The 27,928-nt window shown below is 35.9% G+C and overlaps 1 protein-coding gene across 3 annotated transcripts; it reads left to right on the top strand.

The window, feature by feature from the left end:
* The first annotated feature begins 51 nt into the window (after window positions 1–51).
* LOC149926555 (carcinine transporter-like) lies at window positions 52–27,509 on the top strand. Of its 3 annotated transcripts, XM_090158657.1 has the most exons (10): window positions 52–152; window positions 10,223–10,377; window positions 12,988–13,156; window positions 13,614–13,748; window positions 14,849–14,982; window positions 15,661–15,875; window positions 19,210–19,388; window positions 23,442–23,623; window positions 27,096–27,158; window positions 27,220–27,509. In XM_090158657.1, exons 4-10 carry the CDS (start codon window positions 13,671–13,673, stop codon window positions 27,374–27,376), a joined length of 1,008 nt encoding a protein of 335 aa, XP_090014783.1. In that variant the 5' UTR covers window positions 52–152; window positions 10,223–10,377; window positions 12,988–13,156; window positions 13,614–13,670; the 3' UTR covers window positions 27,377–27,509. The 3 variants fall into 3 exon arrangements, with proteins under 3 accessions (XP_090014783.1, XP_090014784.1, XP_090014785.1); XM_090158658.1 differs by lacking the exons at window positions 52–152; window positions 10,223–10,377 and having other exon boundaries at window positions 12,969–13,156; XM_090158659.1 differs by lacking the exons at window positions 52–152; window positions 10,223–10,377; window positions 12,988–13,156 and having other exon boundaries at window positions 13,686–13,748; window positions 14,854–14,982.
* The last annotated feature ends 419 nt before the right edge of the window (window positions 27,510–27,928 follow it).

Raw genomic sequence — 27,928 nt, 5'->3', positions numbered from 1 at the left:
TGCTCTCTTTTGGCTCCCTACCTCCGCCGTCCGGGATGGTCGACGCAGTGGGATTTGGTGTGTCAAGAGTCTTGGCTCCCTTCCTTGTCGCTGTCACTCTTCCACATCGGGGGCTGCGTAGGACAATGCCTCTATTGTCTCCTCGCTTACAAGTTCGTATTTTTCATATTTCTCTTATTCGTTTCTCTCTCCTATTTTTTGTTTATCTTTTGTTTGACCTCGAATCTAAAGGGTTATTTCACTAGAAATAAAAAAACGCAAAACTGACAAATTAGTTTTTTTCTGTCGTTTCTTTTGGTTGGTTTGAATTTAAATGCGGGGTAAAAGACTTTGAAATTTGTGTTTGCGAAATGTCATTAGAGAGGTTAAGCAGAGCACTCTAGAAGTTTGAATAATAACGTCAGGATCGAGGGGCAGGTCACTTCCATTTTGGGTGCGTCTTAGTCATAGTAAAATGATTAAATCAGGGTAATCGTGATTAAATCAGGGTAATCAAGATTAGAAAATATAATCACGATTTAAACGAGATTTAATCATTCTAATCATGGTCTAATCTTTTTAATCAGGATTTAATCATTTAAATGAGATTTAATCATTCTAATCATGATCTAATCATTTTAATTAGATGTAATCATTTTAATTAGATTTAATCATTTTAAACAGATTTAATCATTTTAATCAGATTTAATCACTTAATTATGATTAAATCAGATTAAAACATTCTAATCATGATTAAACTCGATTTAATCAACTTAATCGTGATTAAATCAGATTAAAACATTCTAATCATGATTAAACTCGATTTAATCAACTTAATCGTGATTAAATTGAATTTAATCAAAATAATCACGATTAAATCGGATTTAATCTTTTGAGGGGTGCGTCGTTAATCAAGGAAGTGACCTGCCCCTCGGTCGGGATTCAAACGGTTTACTTTCCCCGTTTGCACTTCGGAGTCGAATATTTCGGTCGACCTTACGTGTACGCATCGTAATATATTTATATAATAATCAGCTAGGCTAATACCCAAGGCACCACCTTAGGCTTAAGTCATCGAGCGACTTTTAAAGCCTTTAATTCAGGTGGCCGGGTTACAATGCGTAGGAGGGTGGTGGAAAGCTATTCATGGCACGCGAGCCAACAGCTCCCTACACTAACTAGTGTTTAAATAAAATTACTGTTCATTATAATTTTCAACTCAACAAATCGTGACAGAGCTATGACAACTTATTATTTTAAAAGCGTAAGTACTTGTTTGAATTGAAATACATGTACGCCTAGGCCTTGTACTATCAAAGATAATATAGAACTCCGTACCCTAGATTCGAATTCTGAGAGCTTTCCGATTGTCGGATTTGTATCGAAGCGTTTACCCACTTCCGGCACGTCACCTCCGAAAAATTGGCTTCCATCGATCGCTGCCGTAGCCTTATCTATAGTCGGTTGCCTGTGGATAATTTTGTTCGGAGTTCCGGAGAGTAGTTTGTAAACGCTATTGAGTTCGCGCGAGTCTTTTATTTCGAATCTAGGGTACGAGGCTTACATTATTGTTGGCGAAATAAGTACGAGTATACAAAGAGAGACATTTGCGGTGCACCCGGGCACACGACGAAATAAATAGTTGGATTTGGACACCACTCATACTCATACATAACGCCTGTTTTAGTATTGTTCAAACTACGTTTTTAATTCTTCGGGTACCCTGTGTTAGCGAAAGATGTGCAATTTGTTAAAATTCGATTGCAAATGTACTTGATTGCGTTAGCCGGCGAACTGAAAGCGCGCTTAACCGATTTTAAAGTATGTGGGCCGGCGTTGGGGGGGGGGGGGGGTAAGCGGGGCAAAAGTACCCCGGACCCGGGCCTCCGAAAGGGGCCCGACGGAACGGGTGCCTAACTAAAATTATCTCACTATTTCCAAAAAACCAAATTTTGGAGTAAAAATTACCTGGGGCCAAAAATCCTAGCACCAGCCCTGTGTTTCTCCTCCAATTTCGAGGTACTCCCGACGTAGTTATAACTTCTAGAGCGCTTTGCTTAACCTCTATATTGTAAAGCTGAGTTTTTAGTTTGGGGTTCACTTTCTGAAGGTTTGTTTCACTAGAATACGGATAAAAAATAGCTTAGTTTTTGTTCAAAAAAACTATGAATTGTTTTGCAATATTCGTGCTAGCATAAGTCAATATAATTATATTTCATAAGAGCTATTTGTGGAATTGACTACGTTATCAGCACCCCTAGCGAAAAAATACGGAAATTAAGTGGCTATTTTCAGAAGGAAAAGACAAGAAATCTTAACTTACAAAACAAAATGGTCAATACTGAATCAATGGAATTTTCCAAATTTAAAAACTGTTTGAGTAGTATAGACCCATAACAAAAGATAATGAAATGATTTAATATAATGAAATGATTTAATATAATGAAATGATTTAATATAATGAAATGATTTAATATAATGAAATGATTTAATATAATGAAATGATTTAATATAATGAAATGATTTAATATAATGAAATGATTTAATATAATGAAATGATTTAATATAATGAAATGATTTAATATAATGAAATGATTTAATATAATGAAATGATTTAATATAATGAAATGATTTAATATAATGAAATGATTTAATATAATGAAATGATTTAATATAATGAAATGATTTAATATAATGAAATGATTTAATATAATGAAATGGTTTAATATAATGAAAGGATTTAATATAATGAAATGATTTAATATAATGGAATGATTTAATATAATGAAGTGATTTAATATAATGAAATGATTTAATATAATGAAATGATTTAATATAATGAAATGATTTAATATAATGGAATGATTTAATATAATGAAATGATTTAATATAATGAAATGATTTAATATAATGAAATGATTTAATATAATGAAATGATTTAATATAATGAAATGATTTAATATAATGAAATGATTTAATATAATGAAATGATTTAATATAATGAAATGATTTAATATAATGAAATGCTTTAATATAATGAAATGATTTAATATAATGAAATGCTTTAATATAATGAAATGATTTAATATAATGGAATGATTTAATATAATGAAATGATTTAATATAATGATAGTTAAGCGTAACTTTTAGAATTAATGGTTAGGAATATTAATTGTTAATAATTTACTAAATTTAAATATACGTAAAGCTATTGCGTATCAAAATAATAAAACGTAAAATAAATGAAACTGGTAAGTTGTTAAAATACTTACACCACGGCTTATATAGACAGGTTAGAACTCGGTGTACTTTCATACGTACTAAAGAAGGGGGACTAAAAAACTATGAATTGTTTTGCAATATTCGTGCTAGCATAAGTCAATATAATTATATTTCATAAGAGCTATTTGTGGAATTGACTACGTTATCAGCACCCCTAGCGAAAAAATACGGAAATTAAGTGGCTATTTTCAGAAGGAAAAGACAAGAAATCTTAACTTACAAAACAAAATGGTCAATACTGAATCAATGGAATTTTCCAAATTTAAAAACTGTTTGAGTAGTATAGACCCATAACAAAAGATAATGAAATGATTTAATATAATGAAATGATTTAATATAATGAAATGATTTAATATAATGAAATGATTTAATATAATGAAATGATTTAATATAATGAAATGATTTAATATAATGAAATGATTTAATATAATGAAATGATTTAATATAATGAAATGATTTAATATAATGAAATGATTTAATATAATGAAATGATTTAATATAATGAAATGATTTAATATAATGAAATGATTTAATATAATGAAATGATTTAATATAATGAAATGATTTAATATAATGAAATGATTTAATATAATGAAATGATTTAATATAATGAAATGATTTAATATAATGAAATGATTTAATATAATGAAATGATTTAATATAATGAAATGATTTAATATAATGAAATGATTTAATATAATGAAATGATTTAATATAATGAAATGATTTAATATAATGAAATGATTTAATATAATGAAATGATTTAATATAATGAAATGATTTAATATAATGAAATGATTTAATATAATGAAATGATTTAATATAATGAAATGATTTAATATAATGAAATGATTTAATATAATGAAATGATTTAATATAATGAAATGATTTAATATAATGAAAGGATTTAATATAATGAAATGATTTAATATAATGAAATGATTTAATATAATGAAATGATTTAATATAATGAAATGATTTAATATAATGAAATGATTTAATATAATGAAATGATTTAATATAATGAAATGATTTAATATAATGAAATGGTTTAATATAATGAAATGATTTAATATAATGAAATGATTTAATATAATGAAATGATTTAATATAATGAAATGATTTAATATAATGAAATGATTTAATATAATGAAATGATTTAATATAATGAAATGGTTTAATATAATGAAATGATTTAATATAATGAAATGATTTAATATAATGGAATGATTTAATATAATGAAGTGATTTAATATAATGGAATGATTTAATATAATGAAGTGATTTAATATAATGAAATGATTTAATATAATGAAATGATTTAATATAATGAAATGATTTAATATAATGAAATGATTTAATATAATGAAATGATTTAATATAATGAAATGATTTAATATAATGAAATGATTTAATATAATGGAATGATTTAATATAATGAAATGATTTAATATAATGAAATGATTTAATATAATGAAATGATTTAATATAATGAAATGATTTAATATAATGAAATGATTTAATATAATGAAATGATATAATATAATGAAATGATTTAATATAATGAAATGATTTAATATAATGAAATGATTTAATATAATGAAATGATTTAATATAATGAAATGATTTAATATAATGAAATGATTTAATATAATGAAATGCTTTAATATAATGAAATGATTTAATATAATGAAATGCTTTAATATAATGGAATGATTTAATATAATGAAATGATTTAATATAATGATAGTTAAGCGTAACTTTTAGAATTAATGGTTAGGAATATTAATTGTTAATAATTTACTAAATTTAAATATACGTAAAGCTATTGCGTATCAAAATAATAAAACGTAAAATAAATGAAACTGGTAAGTTGTTAAAATACTTACACCACGGCTTATATAGACAGGTTAGAACTCGGTGTACTTTCATACGTACTAAAGAAGGGGGACCGTTACGTACTGCTGGCCCATGGACCAGGAATCTAAAGGGACTCACTGTTTCAGATATTTGGACACGGTAGGCGTGGCTTAAATCGGAAGGCTTACTGAGGTACACCAGCCGCTTTGAAGCGCTTCAAGAGTTCGGTTCATCTATCACTACGAGAGGCTTAGTCGGGGCTTAGGTAACAGTATATGTGCGAGAAATTGAATTAAATTTTTAAATGAAATAGATTCCAGTGAATTTGATAAAATAAAAACCTCAACCATAAGCGGCTTGCTGGTTGTAACCCGGCCACCTGAATTAAAGGCTTTAAAAGTCGCATGATGACTTAGGCCTAAGGTGGTGCCTTGGGTATTAGCCTAGCTGATTGTTATTTGTATTATTATTTTTACTTAACACCATTACTTAAACCTTTAAAGCAGCGGTTCCCAAAAGGTGTTCCGCGGAACCCTGGGGTTCCGTAAAAGGGTCACAGGGGTTCCGAGAATTCGCAGCGCGGCCATCTTTGTTTGTGTCAAGACTTTAAAATGAGTAAAAAAAATTAGTTGGGGTTCCGCCAGAATTAGGTGGATAATTTAGGGTTCCATAGCAAAAAAAATGGGAACCGCTGCTTTAAAGAACCAATTTCAAAAATAAAAGTTCTATAACTTACTAAGCCTAATCATTTAACCCACAACAACGGCGCCATTTGGTCAAAATTGAACGTGAACGCTCCAGCTTTTCTCTACGAAACTACATCGGAAATCGACTTCAGCTACGCCAAGTTTGTCCACATTGAACTAAAATTATCCGTGATTTTCCTTTTCGCAGTATTCACGCGTGCTTTTCAAATCCTGAACAGTGAGCCCTTAGATTCTTGGTCCATGACTGGCCTTTTACCCCATTGGGGGGAAAGTACTAATCATTATTATTATTTTAAATGTAAGTATAATATAATTATAACTAAAGCAAAAATTGCGGTTTTAAAATACTATTTTCGTACTTTAAAAATTATATTTTAATTATAAATAACTAAAATTAGAATGCAGGGGACGCTACTAACGGGCCTCTACTCCTAAAGTGCGAAAAATGTTTACCACGGCTTAGCCTAGTGTCAGCTAGCAAGGTTAATACCCAAGGCACCACCTTAGGCCTAAGTCATCAAGCGACTTTTGAAGCCTTTAATTCAGGTGGCCGGGTTACAATACGTTTACTAAATCGCTAAGCCTAGGCTATTTCAGAAATATATGATTTAAGCCTAATACACATTCCTCCGCCTAATTTTTCAAAGACTTGTTTATTTAATAAACAATGTGATGAAGTAACATAATTATTAACCTCTACACTCCTATTTCATTGAATTAAGAATAAAAAAACCACGAATTTAATGCGTAAGTAAAAATTAGTTATTTATTTAAAATAAATAAAAACAAAGCCGACTAGTTTCGACACAACATTGTGTCATTGTCAAGGCGATAAAGAAGAGCGGCGAAAAGTTATTACAATATATATACAAAACTATTTATCAAAACTAGAGATAACAAGTTTGCAAGCCAAAATATACCTCTCCTCGGAAGAATGGTCCCTAGTGGTATTAATTTCTCGACACGACCCCCAAAGATATCTCCACAATTCAGAGTTATTTACGAAAAACGTATTCTCGGTTCAAACCCTGCCCGGTATAAAATTTTAATTTTAATTTAAATAATTTAAATGAAACAATCGAGTTTAATTTATTCAGAATATTATAAATTAAGTAGTTACAACAGCGAGTTAGACTTACTAAAACAATGCACAATTGAATTTAACCCTTTTTACAGTACATGTTTATCAGTTTAATATAATACTAAGCAAATTTTAATGAAATAAATATCTACAGATGGTAATTGTATTTTTCTCGCTTACGAAATACTTGCCGCATCTTTAACGCTCATTTTATTTCAACACTCGTAGACTTCCAGTTGACGTTGTGACACATACCGCATGAAAAAGACCAATGCCGTCCAATTTCCAATATCATATAATGACTCACACACCCAGGAAATCATTGACTGCGTTAGAAATCGTAGATATCCAAATATCCACATCAAATATATTTACAAGAAGCAAAAACCTTACCATCAACAAAGCACAGAGAGCCACTTGACTAACCGCCAGCTCTTAAAGCAATAAATTATCGTCTTTGAATTAACACAACTATATATAGGTCGTTAATAATACCTGTAAATAAATAACAAAAAACTAACAAAGTGGACCACCCACAGGGTCTACCCTTTAACCCTCTTATCTCGGCTGACTGCGCTAAAACAAGATTTAACCTTTAAAATTTCATTCGTAAAAAAACCAGATTAGGCCTTCATAAATTCATTAATAAAAAACCAGATTAGGCCTTCATAAATTCATTAATAAAAAAACCAGATTAGGCCTTCATAAATTCATTAATAAAAAAAGACTTTATTACCTATTATGCTTACGATGAGTGTCTTAATTTCAGTGAACCTAAGCAGCTATCGGTGGTTCTGTGGTAGAGCGCACGACTGCGAAGCCGAATGGTCTGGGTTCGAAACCTGGGTGGCGCATTTGTTTTTAATCAATAGAGAAACGCTAAATTAGAATTTCTTCGATGCAATACAGTAATTTCAATTTCAATTCTATTTCAATTAAACAAAAAATTTCCTACTCTATTAAATACGCTTCCGATAAAGCTGAAGGTCTAATTTTCAATAAGGCGTAACAAGTGTCGGTGGTTCTGTGGTAGAACGTCCGCCTGTCAAGCAGGAGGTCTCGGGTTCAAATCCCGCCCGATGCGATCGCAAATTGATACTAAGACGAATACCGTGTACAACTGGTGGAAACCCTGCCATTGGACGTTGAGAGGTAGCGTTACACTCAGCACTCGGTCCGTCCCAAAATCATTAAGAAGAAGTTGGAGAGAAAACGCCCATATAAACACAACAAACTCAACATGCACGACCATCAGAACACAAACACAACAAATTCAACACTCACATCCTACGCATGAACATTACAAAAACGTAACACACCAACCGTCACGACGGTGAGCGAAAAAACACCATCCAAACCAAACCGCAAATGCATCCGTTAACGCTCACCGTCACACGGTGGTTTTGCCAACCCTTCGAGAAACTGCGCACGCAGTGATTACACTTTGCACCGAAAATGCGAACGCGTTCGCAGGCCTGACAGACAGACAGACCCACAGACAGACACGGTGATTGTATAACCCCTTCGGAGAGGTAAAAATTGTTAAGTAAACATTCGAATTTTAAATATGTTTATCACGAGTCACGACTCAAGGACCATATTCCATAAAAATACAAAAAAACTATCTAAAAAATAGTTTCATTCAATATATATAGTAGGCGCGTCGAACGCCATAATTCCCCTGGGCCGCCATCTTACAGCTCGTAACGGTCCCCCACCAAAAATCCAATACATTTTCAAGCGCTAAAAATAAGCAGACTACCAAATATGGCCTATGAAAATCTGTTAAATTTGAGATCTGCTTTGTCTCCCCTAAACGATATCTTCTAAGCTGACACTCCTGTCAGGGGGGCGGATGTATTTATGCTCCTAGATTTAAAGGTAAACAGACACACTTAATCAAGAACCGATTTACGCAATAGAGAGTTTCAGCCAACCATTTCTAGGCGTAAACGCGAACGTCTACGCCAGATCCGGGAAATTTATATGACGGGAACACCGAAATCCGGCATTTGAAAAAGCAGACGACGAGTGAAAGTAACAACAAAGGCCATTTATTTTAACTAGTTAGGTCGTACAGCAAACAAAATGTTGCCTATCTCTTTTTTTAAATCAACTTTTATTGGGTGCATCGTGGGGATTCGCGGCCTTCACACCTTTTTTTTTTTTTCAAAGTTAGAGAGATGTATCCTATTTGAAACATACATGTAGATAGCGCGAAACGTGAGAAATTTGAAACAATGTTTACTGAACGAAATTTTGACCCATACGTCCGAAAGAAACGTAGACAGTTCGCGTTTACGTCTAGTAATGGTTTGCTGAAACTCTATTAAAGAACTTGGAACTGTAACTTCTTGCTCCGGTGCTACCGACGCCCCATTTCAGGCTCCATTTTCATATTTAGGTCTAGAGCGCCATCTCTTGAAAGAAATACGAAATAGTATTCATAAGGTTTAAAACAGTTTTACTTGTTCTATCCTTACGCTAACAGATTATAAGATTATTAAATAGAGATACAAATTATAGCGTAAGTTAACGGTAATAGTTAGTGCAGGGAGCTGTTGCCTCGCGTGGCATGAAGGGCTTTCCACCACCCTCCTACGTATTGTAACCCGGCCGCCTAAATTAATGGATTTAAAAGTCGCTTGGTGACTTAGGCCTAAGGTGGTGCTTTGGGTATTAGTCTAGCTGATTGTTATTAAAAAGCTTTTTTTTTAATTACATAATTACAATATTCATACAATAAAAGCATTAATTATTTATTGTATGAATATTTTATTTATGTAATAAAAATAGTTTTTTTTTTAACTTACGCAATAATTCGTGTCTCTATTTAATAATCTTTAAAAGTATTCATAAGTATTATTATTCTAATTATTACAAATATATAATTTGTATAAATACGTTATATTTTTTTATATTAATATATAGCATATTAATTACATTTCATTTATATTATTTTGTTGATTTCATTTATATATATTATTAAATTTAAATCATCAATAATTAATATAATAAAAAAATTACTTATTTTAGCTTAAACATTCGCGATACAGTATTTTACAAAAGTAGATATAAATTGGGAAAGTTATTATAAATACTTTCGATTTCGGTCAATAGAAGGCGGCATCTGCATCCTAGTTCCATCTTATCCCTCGCGTAAATCGGTTCTTGAATTAATTATAATCGTATGATGCCAGCGTATCTCTTTATTTGGTTGTTTAAAAAATCGGTTTTTTTTTAACTTATTTTATAGATAAAAATCTTGATTTGTGAATTTTAATCAAAAGCGTGTTTTTGAATTCGGCGTTAGGTTCGGGCGTCGAATCTGTTTCTTCATCTTTCTGAGTTTGCAGTCGTCGATGGGGATCGCGGCGGCTTTCGCGCCATCTTTCGGAATTTTCTCTCTGATTAGGCTCGGCGTTGGATTAACCGCCTTCTCTGTCATTTCCACTCCGGGGAAACTGGGTAAGAATTCCAACTCTTTTTCCTAATAGATAAAAATCCTACCCCTCACGGGTTAAAATCTTATGATCTTATTAATTATAATACCACTCCCCGTCGGCACTCTTTGTCCCCAAAAACCGCTAGCGACCCTATACGGCAAAAAAACCCTTAAAGTAACCGGGTGATATTTCTTTTCGCGTTTTAAGAAATTCCTTTTAAAGTTTTCGATTTTTCTTGTACATCTTGAAAGGAAAATAACTTTCGAGATTTTTTGTTTGAGAATAGGAAAACTTTTACATTTATTTTCTTTAGAGCGCAATAATATGATCTTTATAGTTCGATGGCCTTGAGGGTTCCTTTTCAAACTTTTTATTTCCTTTTACCATCTTAAAAGGGAAATTATATCAGAAGTATAAAAGATATCTTTTATGAGAGACGTATTCCTTGTACGAAGTCGGCCATTTCATTACAGGCCTTATTTAAAATAGTACAGGCAAGAGGGCCTGCACGTGCTCATCAGCTCGAGACGTCGCGTGCACTTGACCGCGTGAAGCAGCCTTGCATGCGCTATTTGAAATCAGACCTGTAATAAAATGGCAGCTCTCACAAATAAGGATATAAAAGAGTGTATATAATTATTGTTATAATAAAAATACTCAGCTAGGCACCACCTTAGGCCCAAGTCATCGAGCGACTTTTAATGCCTTTAATTCAGGTGGCCGGGTTACAATGCGTAAGAGGGTGGTGGAAAGCCCTTCATGCCACGCGAGCCAACAGTTATCTACACTCACTATTATCATTAACCTCTACAAGTTTAAGGAAAGGGGTACCCGAAGATCTCGGGGGAAAACCCCTTTAACCAGTGGGGATATAACTCGCAACTCAACACGGAGAGAGTAGTTCCGAGTTTTCACCCAGTGCCACAAGCTGGGATCGAACCCGGCTCCAGTGGCGGCGTAAGGGGGGTGAGGGGTCGGTCCGCCCCGGGTACCAGGGTAGCCAAGGGTGCCATCGGAGAAGCTCGAGGGGGGGGGGGTGCACAACAGAACGATTAAACTTGAAGAAGACGTTCCGGTGAAAACTTCTGCATAGTCCTGGGGGGTGTCACAAAACACTGCCACCGCCCCGGGGACCCAGCCTTCTTAAGCCGCCACTGCCCGGCTCTTCTTGCTGCGAGGCGAAAGTGCTAAAAATAATAAATAATAATTATCAGCTAATGCCATTAATTCAGAGAGCTGGGTTACAATGCGTGGTGAGTAACCAACAGCCCCCTACACTCGTAGCGTTTTCCATTTGACTACTTTAGAGAGCTCTGATTGCTTTGATCAACGTTTTATATGTTCCATTTGCGTGCTCGGATCTGCTCCGATCAAGTTTCACGTGTTCCATTTCGGGAGCTCCGAGATTGACCAAAACCGATCGTACGATTTCGACTGATCAACGGAACAAATTTTTGCGTGTTCCTTTTAGATTTTTTCGCAAAATGGCAGACCAAGGATTAGAACGACGCGAATATTCAAATTACTAGCAGACGAAATACAACAAAGCGGGGGAATATGTTACTGTAATGTTCCATTTGCGGTTTTACTCTAGTCGATCATGTATGACGTCAGAGACAGATTCGGAGCGAATCTCGAGCAATCAAATGGAAAACGCTATCACTATTACAATAAGTCTATAATATTGTTTCATAAGTTTGTCACTTTGGGGAGTATTTTACTGAGAGCTAATAACGTAGTGACGTCATCACAAGAAGAAAATCTCCCCCTAGCGAGGCGCTGTCAAGGACTACGTGTGATGCGTTAGCAGGCAGACGCAAAACGACCACGAATCCCGTAATGCAGTCTGTGAAACTTTTGCATGTGAAGAATAGGAAGTGTCACACTTATGTTTCAATATTATACACTTATGCTATTACCGTTAACTTCAACAATTTTTTATGGAAAGGGGAAACCGAAGAGCTCGAGGGAAAACACCTTTAATCAGTAGGGAGAGAACTTGCAAACAACGCTAATGGTATAATAATAATCAGCTAGGCTAATACCCAAGGCACCACCTTAGGCCTAAGTCATCATGCGACTTTTGAAGCCCTTAAATCAGGTGGCCGGGTTACAATGCGTAGGAGGGTGGTGGCAAGCCCTGCTTGAAATGTGTATTTGTTAAAATAATGGAAACTTTTCACTTGTACGGTATGCAACAAGATTTTCCTTTTACCCAGGTAGCTTTTTATTTACATAGTAAGGCTTAGCAAAAACGCGAGGTTTTATTTACAGGTGAAAAGTTTCCAATATTTTAAGAAGCACTATATAAACAGTGACTCGCGGGTCCTGGCTCTCGGAAATATTACTTCTTGGTGATTTCCTTGAAGATGTTTTATTTTTAGCGCCTATTGAATCCGGGTTATAATTCATGTCAGTGGGTTAGCATTTAAAATATTTATCCTTGTATAGCAAAGTTCATCTCTGAATCGATCCCTATTTGTTAAGATAAACCGTACAGAAAAGAATTACTTACAATATAACCTATTTCGGAACAGGACAGGGATAAAGCGAGCTTGTTTTACCGCAATTTCTCTTCAATGTTTCTTTTCTATACGTCCGTCTCTCCCTCGGGTCTGGGGATTTGGTATAGCTTTGGAACTGACCGGTAAGAGCCATAGAGTCCGAATTCTGCTTTTGCTCTCCGCCGCTAGGGGCGTCGGCGTTTGTCTCTTAGCCGGAGTGGCGTTTCTCATCAGAGACTGGTCTCACTTGGCCCTTTCGACCTCCGTGCCCTTCGCCGCCTTCCTCCTCTACTGGTGGTAAGTCGCGCACTTTTTACCAAATCGATTTACTTTCTTTTTTTTCGCGTCTACTTCCTTCTCCATTTCCGGGTTTCGTTCTTATTGGTTATCCGTAATATTCCCAATAACAGTATTTCCCGGTAGAAGGGCTGGAAAGCTGGACGAGTGATCTTAAAAGCCGCCTGATAATACGATTAGGGCCTGCACGCGCCCGTTTAGTTCGCCAGAACAGCGGAACTTCTCCGAAGTCTAATTCGATTAGTTTGTCGTAAATATTCTTGTTGGAAACTATTTTTAATGGTTTTGGGTTTGCTACTATACTTTGAATTTCGGAGCGGTCTATACCTAGAGACACTTAATACTAGGGCGGATCTACGCGAAGGAATTCTTAAATTTTTAGCGTGAAACGCCGGGTTGGCGGTCGGGCCTTAATTTAGGGTGGGGTGTTCCATTTCCGTTGCCAATAATTCAGTAGTCCGCTAGGGTCTTGCCGGAGTCCCCGAGGTGGTTACTATCCAGGGGAAGGTACGAGATGGTTGGTCAGATGCTTACGTCCGTCGCCCAGACCAACGGCAAGTGCCTCCCGCCTGATTATATCCTAGCTCTCAAGGTAAGCGCACTTTTCTCCTTCTCGCCGAACTTCGGGTTGGCAGCTACCGCCAAATGGATGGATGGATGTTGGCTAATTCGATAATGGATGCCCTGGGAATCGAGCCGCTGCCCGGGAATACAATCTTTACCCGCGCGTATCTCTCCTTTTCGGAGGTCGATCCGCGAAAGTTAAAAAGACTCTCTTTCTAAACAATTTCCGTTCTCGGAATATTTTCCGCGGTCGTATTTCATTTGCGAAGGTAATTTACTAATTTGGAAGTCATAGATTAATCCTTTTGATGGTATTTCGACCGCGGTTAGCCCGTCCAGTTTCGTTTATTTGAGTTGGTACAATTCCCAGATATTAAGATCCTTTAGTGACTAGAGGTCACTTAACCAAAGGCCCCTCGAAACAAGATTACACCATAAGCCTATCAACCCTAAGTTTGAATCGAAAGGCAGTGTTGGTTCCAGCAAACGACTGGCGAAAGTACAGCGCTAAATTCACCGGTGGCGGAAAAGAGAAACGTAACGCGTCCCGCAATGCATGATGCCAGCTGCTTTGGTAAGAGAGAGGTGCGTAGAGAGAGAACAGGGGAAGGAAGAAGCTTCAATTTATCTCTACCAGGTGCCGATACTATCGCCTGATTTCTTCTTTTTCGCCCAGTGGTGGTACAAAGGGTGCTATGCGCGTTTCAAACTTAGAGGTTATAGGCTTATGATTACACGAATAGTTTATCCCGTTTTTATTCGTCAAAACTGGCATTCAAACCAACTTAAACTGTTTTTTTAAGGTCTTTAGTGTTTCTGTGGCTGTAGTTATGTCGAAAACGGTATACCCAAGAATGTATTGACACTTACAAAGCAACTATTACTTCTGTCTTAACCCTTATCGACGAAATAAGGGGATTTGGTTTTTCTTCCGGGAGTCACGAGTCGGACCGGTTGCGTGCTTGTGGCCCACATATTATCCGTTAATACATTCTTAGGATATCTCACTGAGAACGGGAACCAAGTTTTAGAAAGTCGGAGAGATATCGCTTGGGGGGTGTGTGTTGGGGTGTGAGAAATGAGAAAACGATAGATATCATTGTTTGGTAACGGGTAGTTTTATCTTAGCGAAGGTTCCGGATAGAAAGCGCTATTCAGAGCGAACACGAGAGCGTCATGTCTTCGCGAACCGGCTACGGCTTCGGGGACCTCTTCGAGACGCCCAACTTGAGGAAGAAGACCGTAGCTCTCACCTTGATATGGTAGGTTAAGTTTCTACGATCCCGCGTTGATACCTAGACGAGGGGTCGGACATTCCCAAGAAAGCGTACGGGATTTCGAAGTCCCTGTGATTTCGAAATATTAATAGGGATTTCGCGATTTCGTCAGATATTTCGCGATTTTGTCAGATATTTCGCGATTTCGTCAGATATTTCACGATTTCGTCAGATATTTCGCGATTTCGTCAGATATTTCACGATTTCGTCAGATATTTCGCGATTTCGTCAGATATTTCGCGATTTCGTCAGATATTTCGCGATTTCGTCAGATATTTCACGATTTCGTCAGATATTTCGCGATTTCGTCAGATATTTAGCGATTTCGTCAGATATTTCACGATTTCGTCAGATATTTCACGACTTCATCAGATATTTCGCGATTTCGTCAGATATTTCACGATTTTGTCAGATATTTCGCGTCATGAATTCGAAATCTTTTAAGAATTATAAATTTTGCGGGAAAATTTCGTGAATTTTTTTAATGATTTTAGATTTCGTTTTCCGATTTCTTGAAACGTGTACGGGATTTTGCTCAAGTGTCCGACCCCTCGTACCTAGACGTCCTCCGCAAACCCCTAACCCCAATAAGGACGCGTCGCGGAGGTCGCGTCTATTAGCGAGGTACTCCGGTCGTAAGTCATTTCTTTATCCGCATTTCAGGTTCGTGAACACGACCGTTTACTTGGGGCTGACTTATTACGCTTTCGAGCAGGGCGATTTGTTTTACCTCTCCTTCTTGCTTTCGGCGCTGGCGGAAGTCGCCGCCGTCGCCTTGGTGTCTCTCTTCCTGCACCGGACGGGCCGCCGCTGCGCTGTCTGCCTCAGTTGTTCCATCGGAGGTGTCATGTGCCTTTGTATCTACGGCAACCGGCAAGGTAAGTCGCCAGCGCTTCCTACGTTGGTCTCATTCCGCCGAGACCCTATCTTTAATTATGAAAGTTCGCTACGGAGAGAGAATATTCTTTTTGGACTCCCTCAACGATCATTTTCCCCATCTGAACTCCTCCATTTCGGTTGATATCACGCGCCGTAAATACACGCTCGCCTTAAAGGTATACTCAACCTTAAAGCCGCGTTCACACTAGACACTTTGGAACCGTTTTAGAACGGTTTCTAAAGTCCTAATTGTAAATTTTTTAGTGTTGTAAGTCGGAAAATTTGCCGCTCGGAAAATATTCCGGAAAATGACCGTGGCCTTTTTCCGGAAAAAATAAAAAAAGTTTTCATTCCATGATTAGTCTAATATATTGTTTGCCAATTTAAATAAAGCGGTATTTTCTCCTCATTTTTTCGAATCTGAAAGTAAAATTAAACCTCTAGACTAGTTTAAACTGATTAACAATGTAAAGCTATTAATGTTTTGTAGTATGTTTACTGATATTAGACATTTTATATCGATAAAAAGTTAAAAACATTAAAAACCCTTAAAAGGTAATTTATGTTTCAAATTTTTATTTTTACGATTTGCGGAAAATTTTCCGGAATCTTTTCTGGAAAATTTTCTGCATTTTATTTTTCCGGAAAATTAACAACACTAAATTTTTGACTGTTGAATGTATTTATCGTGTGGCTATTAATACAGTTGACACCGAAAATGTTCGATTTTAGCTTTCGAAACCATTTAAAAACGGTTCCAAAGTGTCAAGTGTGAACGCGGCTTTAGTCTTCTCATTTGGTAGTTTCATATACAAAATGGGTTATTTTGTATTTTGCTTTCGCAACGCGCTCTGGGAAATTACTGTTTTGGAGAATGTGAGTTGACGTAATGACCAAATTCCTCGAGGTACAATAACAAGTTTATATCCGCAGGTGAGCTATACGGATAAACTTTATATGCCACCTTAGCGGAGTTATTTCAAATAAAAAAATCTTCGCATAAACAGTAGAAAGGGAATTTTTAATGTCACCACTGGGAATTTTTTCGTCTGCTTTGGCTTCATTTACAAAATCGACAATGCCCCTTCTTTTATATTACTTTGGGATTTTTATAATTTAAATTATTTTTACGGTTTTTTTCCATGGAGGCTCAAACGCGTTGATCAAACGATCGTAAAGAAATTTTCGCGTTACAAATTATTAGCTCTCGAAGTTTGAAATGTAAGAACGCAAAAAGTTATACAACTTATATATATTTAAAACAGATTTTGAAATATCACCTTTTAAACTGTTAACATTTTTTAAAATTCTGCGATTTAAGAGATAAATTCTAATGTCAATTTTAAAAACATATTTATAAAAACCATTGAATTTACTATGAAAATCTAATGTTATTTTTAAAACAAAATTTATGAAAACAATTTAATTTGCTCTGAAGAACTTGAAGTAGCACGTCAGCATTTCTGCATTTTCTAGTAAATCTTATTTGAATTTGTAGAAAAAATGAAACAAAACTAGAGCTAAAGTCACATGTTTGGAAAAGTCCCGAACAAAGTTTCGTTATATCATTATTGAATTATTATTTAAAGGGCTAATGAAATCGGAAAATAAAGTACCTTCAAACTATTCAGCTTCCAAAACTACATATTTTTCCAATTTATAGTCATTAGAAAAAATTTGAACTAAAATTTTAAGAAAATAAAAACTACGCCGAAAAAAGCAGACGCCGCCAACGCGAAATCGCCCTGAATCTGTACGGACGACCAATAAGAGGCGACTTTTGAAGTTAAAACGTCGCTTCTCATTGGGCGTCCGTGGGGTTTTGGTTCTAGGATAAATTAGTTTTTTTTTAATTTATGCTAAAACTAACAAGGAAAGTACTCGAGGTGTTTATTGCCGATATAGTCCAAAGTCGGCCGCAATGTAGACCTATATGAGATATGAAATTTCTCAAAAGGAGACGTTGCACTACCCATTCGATTTGCCATAGCAACCGAAAATGTTTTTGACCACTTACAACGAAAATAAGATTTTTTCCTTATTTTACCCAAAATTTGTTACAAATTTACCCCAAAAATGTTCCAATTTACCCAAACTTGATGAAATTTACCTAAATGTGGTCCAAATTACACATTTCGTGATTTTCAAAATTTTTAAACATTTTCGTAGCTAGGACCCTGTGAAACCGAGAAAATCCCATGCTTTTTTAAATGGAGATTTTTTGGTTTTAAGTGATCAAAACATTTTCGGTTGCCATGGCAAATCGAATGGGTAGTGCAACTTCTCCTTTTGGGAAATTTGATATCTCACATTACGCCTGACTTTGAACCAAATCGGCAATAAACACCTCGTTTACTCTCCTTGTAAGTCTACAAAAGCTCTTGAAACAATAGTGCGACCGACCTTGATCAGCAGAAGCTAAAATATTTCGTACTTAAAGTTCCTTTCAAAAGTTAGCTTTCGATCTCTGGGTTAGAAAGGAATTTTGACAAATGAAAATGAATAAATTCATTGATAAAAAGGTATCTTTGATTAAATAAATAATTAATTACAAATTTAAAACAGAGAAAAGCGTGGATTTAAAATTATTTAATTTATTTACTTGCAATTTTATTGTATTTTAAAAAAATGATTTGTAACGTGATGCACAGGGTGTTTCAAAAGGTTATGCAAAAATGTTAAGGAGTTATAGGGGTGAGTTGAGAACTATGCCGGTTTTTTCCCCCATTTTCCTACTTTGAGTTAAAAGAGCGCCAGAGAGCTTCAAAGTGTGGTTTACTAGCCTCTGGAAGTAGGCTGCAACCATAGCAAAACCCAGCAGCAGGGACTTTAAATACTGTTAAAGTTTACTTTTTTACGCTGGTTACCTCGATTTGTTTACAAACTCCTTTTTTACCTATCACACGAACCCAAACCTTAATTTTCACGTTTACCCGCTGCTTGGTTTTGCGCTTGTTGCAGCCTACTTCCAGGGGCAAGTAGGCCACACTTGGAAGCTCTCTGGCGCTCTTTAAACTCATCGTAGGAAAATGGGGGAAAACAGGCATACTTCTCAACTCACCCCCTACAACTCATTAAAATTTTTGCATAACCTTTTCAAACACCCTGTATACAAGTAGTCTTTGATAATGACCTTAGGGTCGAAAGCGTATAGCTACTGTATTCACGTTAATTTTTAAGGCAAGCGTGTTATAAATGTATTAATCTTTAGTATTTTACCATTGGATATTCCAAGTCGTTTATCTTTGGTAAACTTGACTTCCCCGCTCGTTTCTAACCTATAGAGAATAGTCTGTTAATTTGTGTCTCTCTTTTTGCTGTTGCCGCGTGCAGGGACGACGGCGTCCCTGATGTTGTATGTCCTTTCCAAGATCGCCATATCGTCGTCAAGCACGGTCTTGCCCATTTGGGCGGGGGAGTTGCTGCCTCTGGTGGCCAAAGACGTGGGCCTGGAGATCATGGAGCTGATCAGTCTCTTGGGTCCCGCTCTCCTACCGCCTCTCATGTATCAGGTAACTACTTGCCATTTTGTTTCCGCTTGATGTCGCACTCGCAAGGAGACATCCCGAAGTGTAACCCACCGATTTTGTTCAAACTCGGGAGATTGGTAGACCTTCGTGTATCATGAAAAATCCTAAAGGGAATTTATTCAATGGGCAACCGTGTTGCCATGGCAACGATAAATGTTTTTGCCAACAACAAATGGAAATTTTCCCATTGAAAATAACCTGGCAAAATTTCGAAAATGCCAAAAATTGAAAAAATAGATCAAAATTGACAAAAAAAAACATCAAAATTGATCAACTTTTGATCAATTTTAGGTCAAAATGCCATGTTATTTTCAATCGGAAAATTTAATATTTTGCGTTGTCAAAAACATTTATCGTTGCCATGGCAACACGGTTGCCCATTGAATAAATTCCCTTTAGGATTTTTCATGATACACGAAGGTCTACCAATCCCCCGAGTTTGAACAAAATCGGTGGGTTACACTTCGGGATGTCTCCTTGTCAGTGGCGGATGATCCTCCTAAAGGCCCGCGCCTAGACCCTCCACCGATTACGAAGCGAATAAATAAAAACACACTTTTACATAAAGAACCTTATAACAAAATTGCGCCTAGGGTCTCAAAGGAACATAATCCGCCCTGAGTCGTGGTTTCTTTCTCCCAAACAACCAAAGCTTTTACGTGTAGTATAAGCTTCTAACAAAAATATAGTTTCGTAAAAGTCCCGTTTTTCTTGAATTTAGAGAATTTTTGTCCAACGCAAGATTCGTTACGTAACAATAGCCGTTTTTATATTTTTTAGGTATCAAGAATTGATCTATTTATAAATAGAGATAATGTTTATATTCCGTTGATTTTTACCATCGCACCCGTTGCAGCTCTAGGATAAGAACCTGGCCCCTCCCCTTAATATACAATCAACTCCAGGCGGCGCATTATTGGCTCCCTAAATATTACGTCCTCTTGACGCGAGGGACATTCGCGTGAGTGACGCGTTTAATAATAACGCCTTCTTTCCATTTCCTCCCCCCTTTAGTTGATTCCCCTGGTTCATGATGCGTCGCCACTGACGGAATATAAACATTAACTCTATATATAAATAGATCAATTCTTGGTATTATCAAGAATTCATATATTTATCTTTAGCAAGAATGATTAGATTGAGACGACTTTTAGCATTACTAGCAATCCTTCTCCCGGCCTGCCAGAATGCTCCTCCCCGTAACCGCCAATCAAATCGTTTCGGTGTCTCATTGGTTCTCTAGAACTTACGTTTTCTGACGTCATCGTAACCGTACGCGGGTGACGTTTTTCCTTCCCCCCTTTTCGGTTAAAATTGGACCATGGTGGCCCCGGGTCGTTTCAAAATGGCGGTTCTCCCGAAATAGAAATCAATACGTACTTGGTGTTATAATAATTTTGTATTAAAATGGGTTTGCTGGATATATTTTTCTATAGATAGGTAGCGGATGTTTGAAAAAACCGGAATCACATTTTAATACATTTATGAACTTCGTACATCCCATTTTTCTTTCGAATTTCGAAGCTGTTATATTATTTAAAAGTTTATCGGGTTAAACCTTCCAACTAGCCCTTAGTCACATTCGCGGATCTCTATTTTTTATTTTGTTTCGAAACATTTGAGAGATATTCATCAGATATATTTATTACATTTTGAAAAATGGCTTTTTTTTTTCATTTTAAGAGCATTTGCAGGGTGAATTTTATTAAGTCATAAATGTTATAAGGGGTGTTTCATCATAAATTTTATAAGGGGTGTTTCAGTTTCACTGGCCCACGAAATTTTTCTAAAAATCTTTTTAATCTATAATTCGGAATTTTGTGTTTGTTTATAAATAAGGGAACTCTTTGAAAAATCAGAAAATGTTTCATGATTTTGAAAAATGCATTTTTTCGAAAATAGGTGAAACACGAAAATGGCTCAAGTTGTAGAGCATATTCTAAAACTTACAAATAAAGTTGGTTCTGTCTAAATAGGCCTAATTTTCATTATGATAAAAAACAAGTTGGTGCTACCTACACTAAGTTTTTCGGAGTGTAGACAACAATTTAAAAAAAATCATAATTTATGATCCACAAAATCAGGATATTGATGTGCTGGTGCACCGTCATGTTGCAAAGGAACACGTCTGAAATCGATCAAAGGAATATCGTCCAACGCGACGGTTAATTCGTTTTGGAGGACCTAGTTTTCCCAATTAAGCCGGTTTGGAATATACAATGGATCAGTAACATGACCCCGAGTAGACATACAAAGTGGTTTACCCTAAAATTGCACACTCAACGTTAAACCATCGTTTCCATATGGCAACGCGTCCTCCGATTGTTGAGAATGGAAATATCTCTACTCTTGTGTCATGTGTTCAGCTCAAGGCTTGGAAAATTTATCAAATAGTTTTGTTTTTTGATTAGACGAGTTGCCGAAAGTCGCCGCAACAGTGCTGGCGTCTTTCGTTGAGTGTACCGTCTCTTATTTTTTGTCTTTGGCGGTGATGTGGAAAATCCAGGATCAATTTAATTCACTCTATATGTGATTGTTTTGTCTCTTTGAAATGGTCATCTCTCGAAAATGAACGTTCATCGTGCCATCGGGTCAAATACTTATCACGAAGTACTTGATTTATAGGGTCCCTCTGTAAGGATGACAGCTGTGACGGTCAAGATCTCTCCACACATAGTCCACTTTGAAACCGAGGTCGGCGAGGTTTTGCAACGAAGTAGGCGAATATGGTGTCTTCCTTGGTGATAGTCGGATGACCTCGTTTACCGCATCTTAGACTGACCTTTCCAATATTTTCGATTACCTTCACCGATAAATAATTATAGCATAAAGGCAATAATTATTAACTTTCAAGAGCGGTTTTAAATAAATAAAGAGACCCTTTAAATATTAAATGTATAACTGACCTTTATATTAATTTAAAATCTTAAAAGGAAGAGACTCATGGATAAAGGTTAGTTAATTCCTTTAATTAAGGAAACAAGTAGGGTGTACAGAACCAATGTTAAGAGAGATTGATAAAGGCCTCACGAGGCCGAAAGCTCTCTCTTAACATGGGTTCTGTACATCTACTTGTTTCCTTAATTAAAGGAATTAACTAACCTTTATCCATGAGTCTCTTCCTTTTAAGATTTTAAATTATTATATTTACCATGGACTTAAATCGTTTTACTATTCATGACCTTTATATCACACAAAAAAATTATAAAAATTAGAAATAAGGTACTTGTAAAAGTTTTTTAAATAAGCGTTTGAAGCTTTGATTTCTTTACAATAATGTTTTGTGAAAATCAAAAAACAGACGTAGATTTTCAATATTTTTGTGAAATGACCTTCGTAAAAGATAGTTTACCTACTTGGATCTTTCGTGAATAAAGCCGCGTTCACACTAGACCCTTTGGAAACGTTTTAAACCGGTTTCGAAAGGTGAAATTGTAAAATTTTGGTGTTGAATGTATTTATCGTACGCCTTTTAATACAGTTGACTCCGAAAAGGTTCAATTTGATCTTTCGAAACCGTTTTAAAATGTTTCCAACGTGTATAGTGTGAACGTGGCCAAAGACGCCTATTTCGACAGTACGAACTTTATTTTTAAATCTCAATGCTTTACAACACTTCTCGTTGAACCGTTTTGCCTTCCGCGAAATCAAATTTCAAAACCACGAAATATTTTCTGATTTTTCTGAAACTTACGAATTAAAAAAGTTCCTTTTTTACTAATTATATAATAAAAATTTCAGGATTCTAAATTAAATACATTTTCAGAAAAAATTTGATAGCGTTTACGAAACACTTTAAATTAAAAAAATTACGCTGATTAAAAAACATTAAATATTTCCACGAAAAATCGATCTTAGAAAGTTCCGGGAATTTAATTTCGGACATTTCTTAAGCGCAGAAAAAAGACTTTCAAATATTTATTTTAATAAGCTATTGTTTGGGACAGTGTATAAAAAAATCGCATAGCCTAATAGACAAAGGAGGTCTTTAAGAATGTTAAAACAGTTTGTTGGTGTGTGTTTTTTCGCTGTCAGGGTAAAACTCATTGCATTCTTCCGCTGGCGATGCTGAGTGGAATGCAGTTTTGCGCCGCCGTGGCAGCACTGACGCTGCCCGAGACGCAGTACCACCGCACGCACAATCAATCTATGCAGGAAGCTGAAGAATTCGGAAAGTACTGGACGTGGACTGATTGTTTCCGCATAAAACCACTCAAGTAAATAACTCGGCGTAATTTATACTGGCCTTTAGTTTGTCTTCATTTAAAATTCGGAGCTAAAATTTAAGGTTTTTATTGAAAATTCAAAAGTTTTATGTTATTGCGGTTCTTGTTTGCGCATCCCAGAACTATCTCCCCCTTGTAGCACGGACTGTCCGATTTTTTTGATCATCTTTATGACCTTTTAGTTGGGATGATAGGCTTTTTTCGCATTCCAACCGACTGCCTGTTTCGTATTTCAATGGCAGAAAATGTCTCTATTTCATTATTTAATGAAAAACTGGGAAATCTTTTTTGAAAGACTCTTTTTGGGGTCCATTCCTAAAAGGCATAATAAATTTACAACATTATTTGGTTTATTTTCGCCTGTTCTCTGACTAAAAGTGTACTCTTTTTAACCTAAAACGTTTTATTCGCCTGTTCCGGGGATGAGAATTACTCCGGCCCATAAACTATTCGCTTGTTCCGGAGTATTAGGCCTACTCTTTTTACTCCTTCTTAAAAGGAGGTGTAAAGAGAGTAAATCGGATTTTGTCGTCAGCTATCTAGAATTTATCTGCTAAAAAGGTCACAGGCAGCCATTTTAGAATAACGTTTTTACTCCGACTCCAATTCGCTACCGCAAAATTGGAGTAAAATTACGTCATAGGGTTACTCGTCTTACCCTACTCCGAAATCCCAGAATAATCGAAAAGGAACCACCTGTATAAACTTTCAATTAGAAGTTTAGAACTTCTTGACGCGAGTTCCTCACACGTATTTAAGTTACTTAGGAAGAAACATTTAATTTACTTAGGAAGAGATATAGTAATTAGTACACGACCTGGAATACCTATAAAATCAGGGAAATTATTTAAAAAAATCAGGGAATTTTAAAATTATTCCAAAAGTCAGGTAATTTTTAAAAAATCAGGCAAATAAATTTATTAAAGATGTATTAAAAATACATACTAAATATATTACAAGATTCCACCTTAAACCATTCATTTATGCTACAAAAATGAGTCAGGGACAATTTGTAAAATTGGTCAGCGAAAACCTGTAAAAGTCAGGAAAATTAATTCAGGAAATTTTGTACGAACCCTTGCTTAGTTTCCATCATGTTATTTTTTCATTTTTTTCTTTTCGATATTTTATCAATATGTTGTAGCGTATATTACTCCTAAAATGACATTTATGACCAGGGGTGAAATCGTTAATGCTACGACAGGTTTCAAATCGCAAAAAACATATGACTCATAAAATCATAGCACGTTGATTGAATTAGCCTTGAGATATAAGAATCATTGGTAAATCAGTCGAGTTGAGACCCTATTTTAAAGTGCACTTAATGAGGCCTACATCCCGACTACTTTTCGCTACTGCGGTGAAATTATTTAATAAATATCTTAATCTTAAATAATGTACCGCGTAGAAAAACTTACCCACTCAGCATAATTGAAACTGGAGGCTGGAGCCACCGATGTTAGTGTAGGGAGCTGTTGGCTCGCGTGGCTTGTAGGGCTTGCCACCACCCTCCTACGCATTGTAACCTGGCCACCTGAATTAATGGCTTTAAGAGTCGCTTGATGACTTAGGTCTAAGGTGGTGCCTTGAGTATTAGCCTAGCTGATTATTATTATGTATGGTCGGCAACACTTTTGGTCTCTAGTTTTCGCTCCTCCAATCTCCATTGGAAGGTTGGGCATCCAGTGTCCACTGGAAGATTGGGCCAGTCACCATCCCGACTAGAGGCCTCCAGTCTCCATAGAAATGGCAGGTATCCGGTCTCGAAGACTGGAGACTGGAGACTGGAGGCCGGAGCCACTGATGTATGGTTTGAACAATACTTAAACGCACCTTATGTATGAGAGCATTGTCTAAACACAATAGTTTGTGTTCGTTTACCTTGGCTTACCGCCTTTGCGGTTTACTCTTATTGGTTTCCTTTTAACTATACATGTCTTACAAGGAGACATCCCGAAGTGTAACCCACCGATTTTGTTCAAACTCGTGGGATTGGATGAAAAATCCTAAAGGGAATTTATTCAATGGGCAACCGTTTTGCCATGGCAACGGAAAATGTGAAGACAATTTGTTTTAATTGCCATTCGCTCACTGAATTATTATTATTTATAATTATAAAATAAGAATAATAACGGTAAATTATAAAAAATTGTAATTCATAGACTCCATTTTTCACAAAAAAAAATGTAGAGGGCGTCATTCAATTGCCCGAGTTTGAGAAGTATAGCCTTTTCGTGCCATCCAGGAGCAACAAATACAGCACCCCACACAAGGAGAACGCAATCCGTCAAAACTTGCGCATTTTCTCGTGTACATTTTTCATTGGTTAGACGCTTTAGCGCCTGCTGCCGTCGGAAGGGAAAATTCGGAAATTGTCTTCCCCCTCTCCGTAAAACGCTCAGCGTAAAGGCTCGTCCAGTGAAATTTGTACACAGAACTGCGTAAGCGTGTTTAAAGGCTAGCTGCGTTCTCCTTGTGTTTGTTGCTCCTATAGGTGCCAGTATTTAATATTTTTATAATTCTTAATTATTTCTATGCGAAGTAATAGTTTTATACGTAAATTATTTTTAAAAATTATTAGTGGTTTAAAGGCAATAAAATTAGCAGGATACAGGGATGGATTCTACGGTATAATCATAGTTAATCCATCCCAACGAACGGCTTAGCTATTTTTTACGTTGTTGGCTCAATTAATGATATACCCAATTTCATTAAGTATCCAAATATAGCATTTTTAGATATATCCAACGATAATCCGGTATTTAGGCTTACGTCTAAGGTTATATAAACAATTTGGTTCAAGGTACAATGACCACAACCTCTCGGAGAATCCCCCATACCGACAATAGTAGCCTCGCGCGAACGAAGATATCGAGCCCGTTGCTCATCTAACCCTTCGACGGTCGACTCGCCTTCGGGAAAAAACGCTCGCGGCTATAGAATAGTAGCCACTATATTAGTGTTGTTAATTTCCAGAAAAGTTTCCGGAAAATTTTCCGAATTTGCTAAAATTTTCCGCAAATCGGAAAAATAAAAATAAACATAAATTACCTTTTAAGGGTTTTTAATGTTTTTAGCTTTTTATCGATATAAAATGTCTAATATCAGTAAACATACTACAAAACATTAATAGCGTTACATTGTTAATCAGTTTAAACTAGTCTAGAGGTTTAGTTTTACTTTCAGATTCGAAAATGAGGCGAAAATTCCGCTTTATTTCAATTTGCAAACAATATATTAGACTAATCATGGAATGAAAACTTTTTTTTATTTTTTCGGAAAAATACGGAAAATTTTCCGGAAAAAAGGCCTCGGTCATTTTCCGGAAAATTTCCCGACTTACAACACTACACTATATGTATAAAGCGCAAAAACGTTTTACCATTATATTGAAGAAGAATTTAGTTTTTTCACAATGCGCTTCTCTTCACTTCCAGTTTAAAGCAACATTTTGTTTATTTAGGTCGGAACCACGCAACGGGATTCTAAAAAACAAAGGACCCCCGCCTCAATCGCCCATACTCAGGTAAATATCCAAAATTCAAAGTTTGTGAAAATGCCCATTGATACGAGTATTTGCACGTTAGCCTACTTCGACGCCAAGAAACTCTTCGACGAGGCAGCTCGGAGGGTGAGATCGCCGACATAAGCGACGCCGATGAGCGGGACGGCACATTCCCCTGTCCCGGCTCGTCGCGGGTGGCCTGCTCCACCATCGAGACCATCAAAGTGACGGTTCTCTAAGACGATAGAGGTTATTACGAAATACCATTGCTCATACGCTCTGCGGAAGCGTTTTATATCGAACTTTGACCTTTCTACGTTGTTTAAACGGTACTTACAGAAACCAACCACGCGATTTTAAATGTTCAGTTAACTGTTGTATTTGGTTTTCCGTTTTGCTCGATTTATAGAGTTCATTTTTGGTTTGGGTTCAAAACATTTGTAAAAAAAAACTATTGGTTTGTGTACCGGATCAAATCTAAAAATAAAAGGACTCGCACGGAACGGAATATTTGTAACTGGGATTATTTGAGATTGGTACAATAAATAAAGTTAAGCCTATTTCTGTTGAGTTTTGCGTTGTAGAATATAAGATTCTTTTTGGGCACACTGATCCACACCCTCGTTAAGCTGCTAAAATATTATCGTCCTTTTTAGTAGTATATTTCACCTCAGGCTCATTGAGTTGGGAATAAATAGAGGTACAACTAAATCTGGCTGGCGCGGGACCAATTTCGTTCAATAAGGAGACTTTATCAACTTTTTCGGTCTACCGTGGCGGCATCTTTCTCT

Source organism: Leiobunum rupestre, chromosome 9, assembly GCF_980474605.1.
Source record: "Leiobunum rupestre chromosome 9, qqLeiRupe1.1.hap1, whole genome shotgun sequence".
NCBI classification, from domain to species: Eukaryota; Metazoa; Arthropoda; class Arachnida; order Opiliones; family Sclerosomatidae; genus Leiobunum; species Leiobunum rupestre.
This window is presented reverse-complemented; position numbering and strand designations above follow the sequence as displayed.

Excerpts from the sequence above, each read along its gene's own strand:
- LOC149926555 (XM_090158657.1), top strand. The coding sequence starts at position 13,671 with ATGGTTGGTCAGATGCTTACGTCCGTCGCCCAGACCAACGGCAAGTGC. Across the intron at positions 14,983-15,660 it reads GTAGCTCTCACCTTGATATG|GTTCGTGAACACGACCGTTT; the intron begins GTAGGTTAAGTT and ends TCCGCATTTCAG. Across the intron at positions 15,876-19,209 it reads TATCTACGGCAACCGGCAAG|GGACGACGGCGTCCCTGATG; the intron begins GTAAGTCGCCAG and ends TGCCGCGTGCAG.